The sequence below is a fragment of the Ursus maritimus genome, unplaced genomic scaffold (assembly GCF_017311325.1).
Source record: "Ursus maritimus isolate PB19 unplaced genomic scaffold, ASM1731132v1 scaffold_5, whole genome shotgun sequence".
Taxonomy (NCBI): domain Eukaryota; kingdom Metazoa; phylum Chordata; class Mammalia; order Carnivora; family Ursidae; genus Ursus; species Ursus maritimus.
Window position 1 is genome coordinate 53,790,774 of NW_024426663.1, and position 17,856 is coordinate 53,808,629.

Consider the following 17,856-nt stretch of genomic DNA (forward strand, 5'->3'; position numbering starts at 1 on the left):
AAGAAAATTAAACTTTTAGCTTAATTTTTTCCCATGAAATGCTATAAAATTTTAATTAATAAGCAAACTGCTAATAGTCATTAAAACAAAGTATGCTTTCATGAAAATTCAAAAAATCTTGCAATTCCAAAATGAGTAAAATATTTCTGGTCCTTAAAAATTAACTTTATTTTACATAGAGGATCACCACCATGTTTCTACCTATCAAACAAGACAATTTTCCACAAAAGCAAAGCACATCAGGGGGAAAAAAAAGAAAAGAAAAAGAAAACAAATACCAAACATAATATGGGGACAAAATAAAAATACATGAGTAACTATGAAAAAATTTTTTTAAGAAAAATATTTCTAACGGATGACCTTTGCCGTTACTCAGCTTTCCTAAAGACATGAATTGACTAGACCATTCAACATCAAAACTTGGTAGTCAGTTTAGGAGCTGTAAGATGACAAATTGTTAGCTTGAAACCAATCATATCTTTCTCTTTTCACTTGGTTGTTTTTGGATTATGAAATTCTACCTGACATGACAATGCTAATTTAGATCATCTTCACTTAACCCATAACAATGAAATTTGTTTGAAAAGAGTCTGTCAAATGGCCTAGGCCTTAAATTTAGGTTTTTAGGATCAAATAACTCCCCAACTATTAAAATCAGGTTTTCTTAAAAATATATTGCAAATTCTCTATGGTAATTAATGCAGTTGGGTGAAAAGAGTAATTTTAATAGCAGTGATCATTTTAGCTTTATAGTATACTCCATTACAAATGGTCTAAATTCAGTTAATTTGCAATTAAAGAACCCAGAAATATAATTTATGATTTAGAAATGGATAAACTTTAACAGAAAACTTTACACAGATAAATTCAGTGAATTTGCTCACTTAAGCAATTCCAATAAATTCTTTCCTATTCATTCCACTCTCATGAAAAAGTATGTATCTCTCCAAATTACTAAGATATTCAAATTTAAGGATATTCAACTATAAATGTTATACTCAGAGTCATCGCCAATTGTTCCAAACCTAAGTTGCTAAGACTCCCTTTTTTTTAGCATCCTTTTACATAGAAAGCAGGATCTCATTCTGATATTGAAAAAACTCAGAAAAGGGAAAAAAGTCATTAGATTTGGTATCTCATTTTCTTAATGGGGAAAAATATTAAAAGTATGTTCACATGTAAAATAAAGTGAATTGTGGAGCTATGAAAACAACTACAGTAACAATTTCAGAAATCTCCATTCTAAAATCATCTGGAAATGTGTGCGTGTGTGCGTGCGTGCATGCGTGTGTGTGAAATATGAAAAAATGAGTGGGAATATTGAAGAAGAGAGGGTGAACCATGTGTGGGAGACAGAAGTAATAATCATGCCCATGGTGTGTTCACCAGGGCTGGCATATAACCCAAAATATCATAAAAGAAAAATATGTTTGGCAAGTTTCAATAGTGCCAAATGCAAAATGTTAAAGCACAGAAACAATGAATGAGATAACCCCCACAAACATCAAGTTCCATACGAAAACAGGAAGAAAAAAATTGACATGTGCATCTTTTTTAATATACCAAATCTTAATTGACTTAAAGATTATATAAAGTGCTTGGGCCATGGTTACCCACCCAGATGCTCATTATCAACGGACTTATCTCTTCCCCTCCCTTCCACCCAAATTTAGTACAGTGTTCCTGCAGAAAAAGTACAGCATTCCTATATTAATAAGAATAAGAAATGAAAACAGTGAGTACAACTGATATAGATCCATTGACTTTTATTACAAATGTACTTGATCACTTGGCTTCAAAAAGTTTAAAATCAATACCCTATTTTCTGTATGCCAGTACAAAGCAAACTGTTTTACAAATTAAATACCTAAAAATTTGACAAAAATATTAAAATTTGATGAAAAACAATTATAAAAATCCTTAATCTCTCTCTCTTCAAAAAAGGAGGCAGTCTTCCCAGTCCTATTATACAATATTAATAATATTCACCATTTTTAGAATAGGTAGCTAAATTATATTTTTCTGTTAGCATACAAAACTCTTAGACTAATAGATTTCATTTGTATATGCTCCAGTTAAGTTTGTGAATGCCATCTGATTGCAATATAATCAACTATCTTTAATTGAGTCCTAATTTACACTTATTTAATAATTTGCATAGTTTAAAAGGGATAAAGGTTATTCTACAACTAATTATCATAGGCTATTACAGTGCTATTTTTCAAGGCAATAAGTATTTGCTCCCAAATGAAATTAACTGTCTTTAGGCAGGGGTTAAAATTACTAGCAGCTTTCTCCATTACCTGAAAAATCAAACTGGAATAGTTATCCATCTCTAGATGTGAAGACCTAAAAACATATCGATATATTTTCCACTTTGAGTCAAATTTCAACCCCTGCATGGGACTAGAAAGTGAGACTTTCAAGGTTTTTATTTCCCTGTTGGTTTTGGTTTCTACTCTCCATGGCTTTTAGGAAGCTGGGAAAGTTTGTCTTTCCTGACTCACATTGTCTCTCCTTTCCATTTGGCAAATATTCATCTACCTTCAATCTGTATCTAGTAGAGGAAAAGCCGACATGGCTTTTCTTATGAACTTCCTTTGTTGTCAAAGGCATGTATAATGATTTCTACAGTTCTGGTTAGTTAACTTTAGCTCCCTCTGTGGCTGGATGACTGCTGCTTCTAACATCAGCATGATAAATAGGAGGCACAAATAAAAAGTAGCTTAAAAAAAGATTTGGTGATTTAAAAGAAAAAAAAAAACGAACAACACCAAACACACAAACATATATGGGCATTTCAAATCTGGTGGCTGATCTCTGGATTAAATTACTTGACAGTGTCTCTCATTTTAAAGAACGTCAATATTGCAATGCATTTCAAGTTTTCTTCTATACTTAGGCAAATAACATAGTTTAACCAAGCTCTTGGACCTTAATCGTAAGACAAAGCAGATCATTAAAAATAAGGCATACTTGTCAGGAATTAAGTTTTGTTTGCTTGTTTTTGGCACATTTGATCATACTGTCTTCTATGAATAACACATATGGTCAAATATACCATTTCCTTTTTCATTTCAGCACAAACAGGGCTTACCAACCAGTAAAATAAAAACAAGGAAAAACTCCAACATAAAACACTGAGATATAGAACCTTGGTAAAGTACCGAGCACCTGGGAGGAAGGGTGGGGAAAGGATGAAACAGTAGAGGGAAGGGAAGGAAGGTTGGGAGGGTGCTTGGGGAGGTAAAGTGAGATGCAAAAAAGAGCATCTTTACAGTCACTTAGTCTTTTCTAAGATCACCTCTTAAGTCTTAAAAGATTTGCACGTGGATTTCTTTTTAAACCCACTGACCATAAATCAGACACTGGTTTCAAAATCTTAGTAAGATTGTGTTTAACTGTTATAGTGTAAAGACAATTGCACAATACATGTGCTTATTGATCCGGTAGGATTCCAAGCAGAATCTGAAGTCTGTAGGTAAGAAAGGCTTCACTTTAGGTAACTCTGACCCTAAAGAAAACCTCATGAAAGAACTCGCATCTCAAAGAAAGGACACTTTGCCTAAGTTTGCTGTGTTTTTGTTGACTTGCACTACTTATTGCTGGCTACTATGAAACACTGATCTAGGAGTACTCCAACAACCTGTAGTACAAGGCTTAACTTTAAGAAGCTATAGTAAACAAGAGACAAAATCAAAGCAATTCTCTTTCCTAACTAGTAACAGCACAGAGAATGCAGTCTTTTCCATATCACAGTAAAAGTACAGTGAACAAAACAGCTCAACAAACCTTAAGACAAAAAAGTGCAGGTTATTAATGTTTACATGCAGTTGATAAGCATTCCAAATGTCACATTATGCACTGTAAAAGCTCAACTTTACTATATGGAAATAAGAAAAATGCACCTTGGGGGAAGGGGAAAAGCAATTTAATCATTTCCAGTGATTTTTGTAAGTAAAGAAATTCCTAACTATTGTACGGTCACCTCATATTTAACATTGTATGAATATTAAAAGCAAACAATTTAATGGGAAAATGCACAGTACAATGGAAATAGCTTGTTATTCAACACATACAGTAGATCTCAAAAACAAAGACAACACACTCAACCAGGGAGCTTAAAATACCAAATCAAAACCCAAAGAACCAGCAGAAAAAAAAAAAAAAAACCTTCAAAAAGACAACTGTTTCACCTTCCTAGGCCAATGCTTTACAATGTGAGAAGCACTGATACCTTCCAGCTCCTACAGGTGGTGTCTTCTACATACAGCAGTAAGCTCTATATGGCTGGATTTGCCAAGAAACAATTCCATCCCCAGAACTCTCTATATCAGACAAGATCCTTTTTTTTTAAACCAAAATACTTTCTACAGAATTCCAAACCAAAATGTACTGTTTAAGGCATCTTTTTTTTATAACATTTTCTCTTCACTCAAAGATGATAGTCATGCAGCAGTTTAATGATAAAAATATATTAATATTTTACTATACAGCAGCAAGAAGTTAGTTGTCAATTAAAAGCACACGAACATCTTTAAATGAAAACCTGTAAAAGACTATCGTTACAAACAATTTCAGTTTGGAGGACACCAGCTTGGTAAAGTGCTCTCCTAAGCTTTGCATTTTCATACCCTACACCTTGAATATATGAGTTATAGAACATACTTTTGAGAGAAGGCTTGTACACTTGGGGAACACAAATACATTAGCATATAATGTAGCCAGTAATAACTAGCACCACAGCTACATGGAAATCCTTTACACATACCAACTTGGCTTTCACTTTTAAAATGAAACTCAGAATCCATGGCTCAGTAGGATAACTATAATTGTGTTGCTCTGCTTTTTAACAGGTCTACATAAGTTAATAGCACTGGCAAAAATCAAAGAATAGCTTCAGACCTCTTACTAGTTTAGGAGACAGTGCTAGTGACCACAAATAGACTCGCTACCTGATGTCCAAGTACAGGTTCACTGGAAATTGCTGCACGTTAGTTAAGTTTTTAAAATCTTTCTACACATAATAAAAAAAATATATTATGAACGATACATCTCATATACACAATAATGACAAAACACCTACTCAGTCAAAGCAAACAGATGCAGAAAAATATTATGGGAGATTTCCTTTTTCTTTCTTTCTCTTTTTCCTTTTACTATTTGGATAACTTTGGTTCCAACCGTAAAAATCACAACTTAGCAAATTTCATTTAAATGCCTTTTTTAATAATTTCTTCATGTTCACAGAAGTTTCACTGACCATTTTTATATGTTTAAGGTCCAGATGCAATGCATATTGTATAAAAGAGAGCACTTATTGTTTACCTTGCATGAATTAAACCTACGTACCTTTAACTCTACAAACTTCTGCATAACATTTAGACAAAGCTCAGACACACAGCATGCCTAGCCCTCATATATATACACATCTCTAATCACAGGTATATAGGGTGTCAAATATACTATAATAACCTCCATGTAAGGTTTGAAATTTGGTAACAAAATGAGAAAAACTAAAAATATTATTTTACGTGTTCTAAAATATCTCTTTTTTGTGCTAAAGTCAAATGTTAGCTCAACATGAAAAGGACTTTTATATAATTCAGCAATATTATAATCTTGACCATTTTGCAAACACTTTTAATAATAATAGCTTAAACGTGTACAAAAGTTCTTGGTTAATTAGGGAAATAAACACTCAGTTCTTTATATTTTTTAATCAAGTAGGAAACACAGTTCATATAATGTTATTACTTTTTGTATTTTTTTTGTTTTTTGTTTTTAGCAGCTGCTTACTGTTTTATATGGTGGATAAAGTGGACAACATCCAGCGATGGGTGGCAAGTCAAGAAGAGAAACTGTCAGTTGGTGGAGGTTCTGTGGGTGGTGCTCCCTTGGAGTTAACAGTTATTTCTTTTTTTTTTTTTTTTTTTTTTTTTTTTATTCTCTCTCTTTCTTTACAGTATATTTTCTGTGTGTGTGGCTGTGTGTGTGTGTGTATGCATGTGTGTGTGGGTTTTTTCCATTCAGTTTGATCAATCTTCTTCCCCTTCTTCCTCACCCTGCAGCAACAGGGTGGCAGCGGCGGTCTCCTCCTGCTGCTGCTGCTGCTGCTGGTGGAGCTGCTCACAGGCAGCTCGCTTCTCCCTCTGCTTCTCTTGAATCTTCTTCATCTCCTCCGAGTACTTGCAGAAGGTGTGTCCAAACTTGGCCCACACCTTGTAGGGCACGGTGATGGAGTTGCGGTAGGTGGGCTTCACCTCGCTCACTCGCATAAACACGCCGTACTTGTTGGAGCCCACATCAAAGAAGAAGCGCTTGTTGTCCACAGTCAAGGAGGTGCCCTCGGGCAGCTCGGCCGGCTCCTCCTCCACTCCGTAGTCATCGATGAGCTTGGCCAGAGCGTCGCGGAACTCGATGAGCCCCTGTGCGGGCAGCGCAATGGTCTGGCCCTGCGTGGAGCCCAGGCCGGGCCCCCGGTTGACCGTCTGGCGGATGCGCAGGAAGCGGCCGCGCTGGTTCTCCTTGAGATCCATGTAGTACTTGCGGTTCTCGCGCACCAGGAACTCGCTCTTGAGCGCCCGGCGCGGCTCGTCCTGCGCCTGGGCCAGGTCGGGCGGCTGGCTGGGGCCCAGCTGCGCGTAGTGCTCGATGAAGTCGCCCAGGTAGTCGCGGAACTCCACGGCCACTGACATGGAGAGAGTGAGGCGGCTCTTGTTGCCGCCCGCGCCCACCTCAGCGATCTTCAGGAAGCGGCCCTTGGCGTTCTGCTTCACGTCCAGGTAGAAGCGCTTGTTCTGGATGTCCACCCGCTTGGAGGCCAGCTCCTGCGTCTCGTGCTGCAGCCCCCCCGGGGCCCCGCCGCCGCCGCCGCCACTGCCGCCGCCGCCCCCGCCGCCACCACCGCCCCCGCCGGAGCCTGAGCCCGAGCCTGGGTGCCCCAGGGAGCCGCCCGAGCCCAGCGCCGCACCACCCTGCTCGCTGCCGCTGTCTCGGTCCGCCATGATGCTGCGCTCCGCCGCCGCGCCGCCGCCGCCGCCTGCCGCTCCGCCCGCCGCCTCAGTCGCCTCAGCCGCCGCTGCTTTCCCTCCCCGGCTCCGCCTGCTGCCGCCGCAACCCCCACAGCCAGTCAGCCACTCTCGCGAGATCTGCGGGAGAGACGAGACCCGGTAACAGGGCACTGACTCCCCAGTACAGTAGCAGGGCGCCCTACTGTACGCGCCCACCCGCCCGCCGGCACGTGACATGCGCCCCCTCCCTGATGCCAGCCCCCTGCCCGCCCGCCCGCCAGGCGGCGCCCACCCGCCGGCCCTCACCCCACACCCCTGGCTGGGGGGGGAGGGAGGTTGTGGGACGCGCCGCGTCGCAGCTGCTGCCGCCACCACCACAGTGGCTGTCGCTGTTGGCCAGACCCTGAGCGGCTTCGGCCCAGGGAGTTGGGGGACCAGGGGTGAGAAGGGGACTGCCATACTAAGCACAGGGAGGAGGCCTGAGCTCTGCTTTCCAGTGACCCCAAAGAGAGGATGTAGGGAGAAGGGCCTGTGAAGCGCAACTGAGCCCGCTGCAGACAGGGGACACCGAGTCACGGCCACCCCCTTCCCTGTGGGCCCTAGCCAGACCCAAACCCATACCCAGACAGGCCCACCCACTGCCCGGCTGGGCTGTCTCCTACCGCAGAGACCTGGCCTCAGAGGCGAGCTAGGAACAGGAGAGGTGGTGCGGCGGTAACCCTTAGCTGCAGAAGGGGCTGCCTAGGATGAGGACGGGGCGCCGGCAGCAGTGGCGCGGAGCAGTAGACACCTAGCCCGTCCCTCCCCTCGCTCCCGCCGCTCCCCCTCCCCGCGCACGGCAGCGGCTCTGGCCTCAGATGATCCCGCTCCCCCCCTCCCCCCAACCGCAGCCCCGCACAGTCGGGCGGGCGGGCGGGCGGGCGGGCGCACTCACCGGCGGGGGGGAGCCGAGCAGAGGACGGCAGCCGCACCAGGGCCGGGGTGCCCGCAGTGCCTGTTCCCGTTGGCTCTGCCCTTCCCCCCAAGCAACAATCAAAAGGAAACCCCACACTCACCCAAAAACCATCAACCAGCCTCCTTTGGGACCACAACTGCCCGCCTGCCTCCCCCTCCTCCTTCCGAGATTTGGGGAAGGGGGGCACCCTACTCAAGGCTGAGCCCAACCTCGGTTGCCGGCCAGCTCTGCGGATGAACCAGGCCCTGCTGAGCCTTCAGCCCCCAACCCACTCTTCTTCCCCTCTGGAAGGACCCAGAATGGAGGAGAAAACCAAGCAAGATTTAGGAAATTCACGAGCTAAAAATGCCAGGAATTTCCTGGGAAACGCAGTTCCTTACGGGTTTCATTAACGCAGGTTCATTCGCTCCTTTTACCCCTCCTCCCAGAAACTCTTAAGTATCAAGGAGAGCCCCCACCTCTCAAAAAGTAAAACATTAAGTGATTAATGGTTTTTAGGTGACAGCTACGTTACCAGCCACGAATTAACCAATGAATCTTTGGACAGTGACAGCTAAAGGGGGTGTCTGGTCTCGGAAAGGGGCTCGGAAATTAGTGAATGCTATCCTCCTAGATCTAAGGCATAATCTGGGGCCTGTTTTCTTTCTCCTAGATATACAGCAAATGCTCATACTCCCTCCCTGCAGTCTGTAGTTCTAACAGTTGAGGGAGAGCTAAGGCCTATCTCCAGGGGAACCCCTGCCAATCCCCGTACATTCTCCCTATTACCTTCTGCACCGGGCTCAGGGGATACAGACCTCACAGCTTTACTCCTGGCTTTCTCAAGCATCGATTGCTGCCTCCATCCTTAGAAGAGTGTGTCTGTCCCATCTGTGAGCTCCATTCCCACTGAACATCCCTCAACCCCCAAAGTTAAGGAATCTTGCCTCCCTCATTCAGCCCCAGAGACGGCTGAATACATAGTTGTGCAAGCTTCCTGGAAAAGAAAGGGGTAGATCAAGTAATGATCAAGAAACACAGACCAGTCTAGGACATAAGCCTTGTCAATGCCTGAGCCCTCAAAGTCCCCTAATATATCCTTTCATCACCTAGGCAAACCTGCCTGCTAAGTATTCACAGCTTCCTTTTTCTCTTAGCAAGGTCTCCGTTCTACCCAGCATTAGCTCCTTTGGCTCTGGGTTGATGTTTGCTACTTCCCGCTAAAGAGCAAGAAACAGGGAAAAGCACGATGGCTACCAAAGAGCAAACTGGAGTAGTCCTGTGGGAACCAGCTCCAGAACCACCCACCTGTCCAGTGGTCCCTGAAATGGTTCCCTGAAGGGGAGGCCCATTCTGAGAGACAAAAATCCAGACTTTGGGCCCCATAAAGAACTTCTCCTTAGTTGGGGGGGGGGCATCCTCCAGTATCGTGAAGTAACCCTGTTGGTGCTGATTTTTCTATACTCCCTCCCTGTCCCCAAGTCCGCAGGGAAGGGGAGAGAAGAACTTTGGCGAACTTCCGACTGCGCAAAATTTCAAGTGAGAAAAAGCAGTGGCTCCTGCAGGCTCACACAGTAGCGATCAGGACCCTGGATAGACCCTGGCCCCAAACTGGGGCGGAAAGGCTGAGTGGCAGGGTCTCCACACAGAGCAGGGCGGGGTATTACGCTCCCAGCTGTAAAATGAGGCTAAGATCTGTTTAAGATCTAGAAGAGCCGCTGCTCTTCTTCTGGGGTTTACCTTGCGCAGAACCAAGCCCTTGCCCCTTCCAGAGAGCTCATAGCAGCAAGAAGCCCAATGGGATTGCGATGAAGGGGCACGCGCCTGCCAGTCCCTGCCATTCTTCCACACTAATGACTGCTTCCTCCAGGAGAGAAAACTAGGGTTTAAAACTGCCCATCTTCTTGGACCAACTTTAGAGTCTAAATTTCTTGCCCTCTGTCCCAAACATTTACATCCAGGGGTTCTGAAGCGGTTTGAGTTTGGGAACACCCCGATTTTCTGAGAAAGTGTCACCAGAAACTGAGTTCTTAGTTCCCCAGCGGAGAGGCAACTGATGAAGTTTCTAGACAAAACACAAGTTAAATATCATCTGCATGCTTACACTGGGAATTTTAAGCCCAAATCAGCAAACGATTGAGACCTGGATCTCTCCACATAAATATGCACTTACTTATGTTATACTATTTGTTATATATGTATACAATTTCTGTCATTATATACCAGTTTCTTCCCTATTTTACAAATGTATCTAAAAGATAAACAAGGTTAACAATGGCTTTTCCAAAATAATTCAATGATAAATTGGATAGTTAGTACATTTTCACTACTCAAAAAGTTAATTTCAGGATAAGCCTGTATGTGGGGCTTTGGTCAGACTAGGGAGGGCATGGTGGTGAAAGGCGGCTTTCCTTAGGCTACAGAATACAGTAGCCTTAAAAGGCAGTCTGGGAAGAATGAATATTGACTCAGAGTAAAGTCTTAAAAAGTTTAGAACCTTAAAAAGAATTTCAAAGTTAGATTTGCATCCTAACATTGAAACTCCATTAGAAAATTTGTAGATTTGAAAAGACTTCCAGGCATTTGCTAATTACCTAAATAATATACTTAGTAAATGAAAAGTCAGTTCTAGTGTCTAGCTTTTTGAATTTGTTATTTTGAAACAAACAGTTGTAAAATTAAACTGATGATTTCAATACAATGTAGGGAATGCAAAGGGGAAACGAAATATATTAATATGCAGCAAAATATAGGTGTTAACTAAAAATCATCAAAAAATATTCCCTTTCTACTCAAAGTTTGCTTACTTTAAAAAATCTGGTAAATATCTTTAGATTTCTTGTGCTCTTTTATTAATACTACACACACATTTTGAAGAGAACAGAGATTGCTTTATTTTTAATCCCACTATCTCTATGTCGTTAACAAACTCTTACCAACAAAAAATTGTTCACAAGTGAAACAAACATTAGGCAGAACAAGAAGGAAAAAAACCTTTCTTCCTCAGCCTGAAACTACAGGGGATTCTAAAATAATCTAATTCAGCTTTAGTCTTTAAAAGTAAAAATTAATACACACATGTTTTTAAAATAAACTTGGAGGGAGGGAATCTACCTCTGGGTAATGAACCCTTTTGATTATGGAGTTCCCAACAGAAACAATATGCTGATTAATATCACAGATTTCCAAAATAAAAAAGCAAGAACATTAGAAATTGTGTTTTCAAGCGCTACTTAGGTTAAATGCCTGTCTTAAACTAGACAATTATCTTCAATACCCAAATCATTAAAACTAACTGGAATGTTGCATTGCAAGTGTTCGGAGTAGAGGAATTACCCATTTCTTCTCAGGGCTATCTACCAGGAAAATGAAGCGTAAAGTAAAACGTTTAACAACAACAAAGACTAATAGTAATAGTATTTCATCAATCATTTTTTAAAAAAGCATATCGTCCTTCTATAGTTCATCTAATCTTTAAAATTATGCCTCTCCAATGCTATTTTAATGTTTAAAGATATGAATTAAACATTCAAAATCTGAAGAGAACAATCCATGTGATAGAATCCTCGCACTTCACAAAATGTTTTCATTTTAACCATTTGCAAAAGAGTTAAATAAACGTAGCACACATTCTAAATTCGATAAAAGATTCCGAGAACCCGACATTTTATGTACCCAAAAGGCCCAAACAGAACCGATGCAAATGTCAATAGCTCACTCTCTTCCGGCTGATACTTAAAAGGTTTTACTAGTACCCAAAGGAATGAAATCAGCAACGCTCCACACTCTAGTCAACACTCCAATTTTCAAAGCCGCAATTCGCAAACGTCAATTTGGGCTGGAAGCAGTGGGGGTCTTGAAGTAATAAAAAAAATTCCTTTTCTCCCCTGACAGTCTACCAAAGGATGTCAAACCAAATTCCGTCTACTGTAAAGCACTGGGACCTCCCTTCCAAGGACACGGGACACAAGCATAGACACCGCTGCCAAAAAGCTCTCCAAAAGCACCTGGCCCGACAGAACGAATTAGAACCCTTAAGAGGGTCCCTCACAGACAGCAGAAATGAAGGTGGCATTAATTCAGAGGTAGACAGCAACGAGCCAAAGAAAGTTGCCCTAGCCGGACTTGGGCCTTTCTCTACACAAGTTCAGAATCAAGGCAGATATATTTGTGGGGGTCTCTTCTACAGACATCTCAGCCGCCTCCGGAGCCCACTGTCGCTCAAAGACAAGACCCTCCAGCTTCGCATCCGTTCCTTTTGCCCCCGAACAAAGGCAGAGGAGACTGCTGAGCTGACCTAGCTCCGTGGGGCAGCAAAAATGCCTTGTTCGGGCCACCCATCCTTGGGCCTGCCTTCATCTGCGATGTCAGCACCAATGTATTATTTTTTATTTTTACAACGCATCCTGGGCGGGTGTATGCATTGCGGGGGTGGGGGTTGAACAGAGAAGAGGAGGGGTTGGTAGTGAAGCCTAGAACCCTCCTTCCTCTCTCCTCCTGCCAGGGTTGCTGTGCAGGGAGTGTCGGCCTCTTTGGCGCACTGTCCCAGGGCCGGGGCGAAGGTGGCCAGGGGAAATGGGGCTTAGGGATCGCTAAGCAAACGGCACCATTGGTGGTCTACAAGCATCTGCGGAGGTAGGATTGCCTTTTTTTTTTTTTAAGGGGCGTGTGATTTTGTTCTTTTTTTGGAGGTGGGAGTTCGTTCGTTCGTGCGCTACGGGGGTGGGGGGGGGATGTTGCTGCACTGCCAGAGTCCCCGAAGGGAGGGTGCGAGGATGTCTACAATGGTACAATAATCATTCCTGGGGCATAAGAGGGCAATTAGAGGGGACGGGGTGGGCGGCACCTCGAGTTGTGGCAGTGGCAGCAGAGAAGGTCGCGAGGGGCTTACCCGGGCGGGCGGGCGCTGTCCTGCCGCAGGTGAGGGAGGGCGCGGGCTGGAGGGAGGGAGGGCGCGCGCTAGGCAGGCGCTAGGCTGGCGCGAGGAAAGGGGGAGGGGAGGAGGGGGAGGAGGGCGCGCGCGCGCACACCTGTCCTGGACAGCGGCGCGAGCCGAGCGGCGCCTCACTCGGGCTCTGCCGGCTGAGGAGGAAGGAGGGCGGGCTGGCAGGCGGGGGCGGGACGCCGAGGGGAGGAGGAGGAGGCGGCTCGGATGGCTGGCTCGGCTCTCGCTCGTTCTCCCTCCCGCGGGCAAGTCCGGCTCACACCCTGCTTCTCCCGCTCACTCACAGCCCCCTTGGCTCTCCCTCCTCCTCCTCCTTCCCCTGCGGGATCCGCTCGCCGCCGCCGCAGACGGCAAGTCGTGGCAGCCAGACGTCGGCGCGTAACCCGGCGCTCCGTGCGTGACTCCGAGCGACGTCAGCGCGCGCTCCGCGTTACCCACCATCTCTCCCCCATCCTCCCCCCGTGGCTCGCGCCCTCCGCCCTCGCGTCCCTCCGTTTCAGTTGCCGCGGCGGCGGGCGCGGAGCGCGCTCCCTCCGCCCCCCTCTTGCGCGTGCGCGCGCCTTCTCCGCCGTTGGCGCGTCAACAGCCCACGGCCCAGGCCTTGAGGCGCGTCTGAGGAGGGGGCTGCCTGTGGCCTCTTTGCCCGCACTTCCTCCACTCACCGCCCGTGGCGCCCCTAGGAGGACTTACCCTCGTTGGGCTTTGAAGGCTGGAGCTAGGCTCAGGCGGGGCTAGAGTCCCGTAGGGCCTGCATCAGCTCCAACTTAGGGCCCTAAGCGTCGTTACCGGTGCAGCTACCACCCTGTCACCCTCTCTCCCCCCGCCCTCGTTCCGCCCTCAAGTCTCAGGAGGCGATAGGGCTTTCATCTCCCGGAGGGTCTCACCTTGGCCTTCAGACGCCCGCCGAGAGGGCTAGAAGGGCAAAATTAGCATAAAGAAGAAAGAGGCGAGACCGCGTTCAGGCTTTAGCCCCTGGAATCCTTGACAGGAAGCGTGGGGCTGCTGCCCAGCCTCCCACGCAGTGTAGGTGAAACTGGGCCCCTTTGAGGGACTGTGACTAAGGACAAAACCCTGATAAATATTATTTATGCGTCCTTGGGCTGAGAGGGAGAAAGTTAAGAGACGAGTTCATTTTCATAAATTGCTACGCAAGGACGAAATGCAGAACTATAAAATAGCCTTTTAAGAATTTTCTTGAAATCCAAGTTTGACAAGATTTTTGGTGCATGGTAACTTTTTTCCTCGCTTTGTATGCTGTCACATCTCCACCCTGTAACATTGCGTACCTAGAAGATGGATCCATTAAAAATTATCAGCTGCAAATAAATAGAAAGCTGCCTTGCCATCTTTATCATTATTTAAATAGGTCTCAGAGAAGTCAATCTGTAGCTTAGGAAAATTTAGTCACTGTCCTAACTTATTTAACTGAGTATATTTTAATTTGAAGTTACCTTGCAATGCACAGTAAAATACCCTTTTAATAGGCTACATTAGACTTTTAAACTCATTTATTATAGGACCAGACCTTTTTTTTTTTTTAGGAAGCTTATCTAATTAAGCCTCTGAGGCAAGTAGGAGGGAGATGAAATTAACCCCATTTTATAGATGAGAAAATCAAGTTACAAAAATGTAAGTCAGTTGTTCAGAGTTGCAAGGAGTCTGTCACCGATAGAGGGAAACACCTTTGGTCTATTATTGCTTGCTTTATCCACTAAGCCAGAAATCCCTCAATTGTTTACTTCCGCTATCTTTGGATGCCCCTCCCCCATGTATTATAGGCAGTGCCTAATGTCTGAGAGAAACAAATTTGGAAGGTATTCCTGGAGACCCCAAATCACAGAGGACTAAAGGGTTTGAGGTTGGAATTTTCTGCCATAGAAAACTACAGCTGAGCAATCAGTTATTGTGAAACAGTTCAGATTCCATACTAACAGCAAAATGTTTATTAATCCTTAGAGGTAAGAAAATTTTTGAGACAGGTTTAAGAATGATGGGTCATTTCTTTTGAATTGCTTCTTTATTCACCTCATCTTTAGGTGGCAGCACTACTATATAAGTATCTTAAAAAGTACAGTCTTCTGCAACTTGATATCCTAAAGAGTGTTTTGCCCTAAATGCATCCATCTCTATTGTGGAGATTAGAAATATGAAATCATCCCTGAGAATTAGAATATTTGGGTTCTAGAGGAAGAAAAACAGAAAGGCTTTCAAAAGAGAAGTTAATACATGGAGTTACTGAGAAAATATTTGAAAGTTTTTAAAAAGCTTTTTCTTTTTTTAGCTGTATGAGGAACAAGAAGCATCTTTACTCTAAACCTGATCTTGTATTGAACCAGCACAAAATAACCTTCCAAAACAAACCACACTTTTTCAATACTGCATATTAAGAATTTACAAGTTTAAACTTGCTAGTTGTATAGTTGCCAGTATTCTAACTACAATTTTATTTTATTTTATTTATTTTTAAAATAAGTTCTACGCCCAACATGGGACTTGAACTCATGATCCCAAAATTTAGAGTTGCATGCTCTACCGACTGAGCCAGCCACGCACCCCTAACTACAATTTTAAAATTGGGGTGCAGTTTTCTTCATTAAACTGCATCAAGCTTGTGAGGACCCTGAATAGCACCTTATTGTTCACCCTCATGGAAGAGAAGAACTCTATTGGCTCCTTTCTTCACCTCCTAAATTGTTCATATACAAACTAAACCACCATTACTCAAACTCAGAGAAGTGACAATACAAGCTAAAGCATATATAAATTGATAGCAACTTACAGATATTCTGTATCTTAATTTCTGCCACAGTGTTTGAGGGTAATAAATTGTGCTGTATGGGGGCTATTTGGATCAAGTATTCTCTAAGTAGAACTTTGTCATAATTAATTTTGTATATTTACAGTAATTCTCCTTGTACCCCTTTATCCAAGCAACCAAACAAAATTGAATTTACATGTATTTCAAAATAGACTGTGTTACATTTACAGTATAAACAAAACTACCAAAGAATGTAGAAGTATGACCATCAGGAGTGGGAAATCAAATTATTTCTGGGTAGAGGATGAAGTGTTAATAAAGTCTTTATTTATGGCAGCTTCCATCTTTCTCAGGTCAAACTTGGAGAAAGAGTCTCAAGCAAATTGGTAGAGCTCAAACTCAGCAGTATTATGTTAAGATTTTAAGCTCTCTGGTGCCAGCAAATCATGCAGCCTGGGGGCCTTTGCTCCAAACTTCTGCCAACTCCATTTTGGCAGTAAACTGTTCTGTTGAACAAAGTTTGCACGTGTTTGGGGTGTGAAGTGGTTCCTCAGGCATTTATCTGGTTTTATTCCAGTTTGGGGACTTGAAGACAAGAGTCAGAAGCATGAGACTTGTAGAGTTCGTATGTGCCCTGACAGACTACGTTAGTGATCTTGAATTTCCACCTAAGCAAGGGCAGCTTTTATTTTGTTAGTGTAGGATTTATTGAAGTGGATCATTTAGTTTACTCCTTAAATGTTAACATGATATTGAACCAGTTCTCAAAAGCAGGTAAGCAGGACCCTCTCTGTTGAGGGTCCAGAGCTGTGGCAAATCACTTCTGATCCTCCTACCTACAATACCACCACATACCACTTGACAGCAAAGAGGCCAGTAATTATTTAAACTTGATCTCACTGTCATACGTAACTATGAGTCTCTGATCTTTTTTGGTATTGGTTGTCTGGTTTTATCTTTTTTACCTACTTTTTCCCATCCTGGAGTCGTTGGTTAACAACACTTGGCCCAGTTATATGTGCTAATTTGTGTTATTTCAGAGGGTCCCTCTTCTTGTGGGAAATATATACATTCTCAATTTCCATTGTTTTTTCAAATAATTCTAGTAGCAAATCCTTGCATAATCCGGGGTAACAGTTTGAAAGCCACTAATCTGCTATTGGAATATTTTCTTTTTTTCGTTTTCTTCTTCCTGGTTTAAGAGTAATGGAAAGAAAAAAGTGCAAAAGTTACAGATGTTGAAATGATACTATTTTAACCATGATCAATGGAATGTCAGTTTGTGAGATACAGTATGGTAACTTGAAAATGGTAATTATTTTTGACACTTTTGCCAAGAGTGTGGCCTGACTTCCTATTTGCACCTGTCCTAAGTCAAAACTGACCTATGGATGAGGTTAGAAAGGAAGAAGAAACCTGGGCCGTTCCAAAGACTGAATCTATCTGGACTGAAAGTACTCTTGAACATTGTTGCACATTTTATGGTGACCCCAAAACTCCTTTGTTTGCTTACTTTAAAATATAAATGTGTTGTAATTTTACTACCTGGAGCAAGACTAAATACAGGCATACGTAGGTGAGTGTGTACATACAACCAGGTTGCTCTGCCCTCTGAAGCTAATTTAGACCATTTTTATAACCAAATGCAGCAGCACTTTGCGATTAGATGATCAGTTGGTTTCTTTCAGTGGTGAGTGAAATATGTCAGGGGAAAAATCAAGATAATCCTCCATGGGAAAAACACAAAGTAAGTTCTTTAATGTTTTGTGCTCTATTTTTATCTTTAAGTATTTTTATTTTTATCTTTAATATACTTTTAGGTATACTTGTCTAAATCCTGAAAATTAAGTATTATACTTACTTTTATACTTTATTATTATTAAATAATTTTATACTTATCTTTAAGTTTACTCTAAGTATACTTTTTCTTCTTGTCTAAATACTGAAAATTAATTATTAAATGTAAATGTAAGTGTAATGATTAGTTTTTACTTCCTAGAGAGTAAATCAATATTTATTTGATATGTATAGAGAAGAAATGTTTTTATTTATTTTTAAAGTTTATTCTTTTTTAGTAATCTCTACACCCAACATGGGGCTCAAACTCATGACCCCAAGATCAAGAGTCACACGCTCTTCTGACTGAGCCAGCCAGACGCCCTGAGAAGAAATGTTCTTAAATTACTATTCTGGAATTCTATTTATA

General features: G+C 42.9%; 1 protein-coding gene and 1 long non-coding RNA gene across 7 annotated transcripts in view; one reads left to right on the forward strand and one right to left on the reverse strand.

Moving 5' to 3' along the window:
* The window catches only part of PURA (purine rich element binding protein A), a 121,416-nt gene extending 108,117 nt beyond the window's left edge, over positions 1-13,299 (reverse strand). For 3 of the 6 annotated variants that reach the window (XR_005832515.1, XR_005832514.1, XR_005832511.1), the window contains exon 1: positions 12,839-12,853. Coding sequence is in view for 2 of the 6 variants with exons in the window: in XM_040622354.1 (XP_040478288.1) it covers positions 6,039-7,007 (969 nt within the window). In the remaining 4 variants the exon portion in view is untranslated. Of the gene's footprint in view, positions 1-1,749; positions 7,152-12,838 lie in introns of those variants that run through there. The other 3 variants (XM_040622354.1, XM_040622353.1, XR_005832512.1) reach the window with 3 other exon arrangements.
* Positions 10,850-17,856, forward strand: part of LOC103663762 — a 53,820-nt gene continuing 46,813 nt past the window's right edge. Inside the window, exon 1 of the long non-coding RNA XR_568866.2 lies at positions 10,850-12,582. This is a non-coding gene — a long non-coding RNA (uncharacterized LOC103663762). The remainder of the gene's footprint in view (positions 12,583-17,856) is intronic.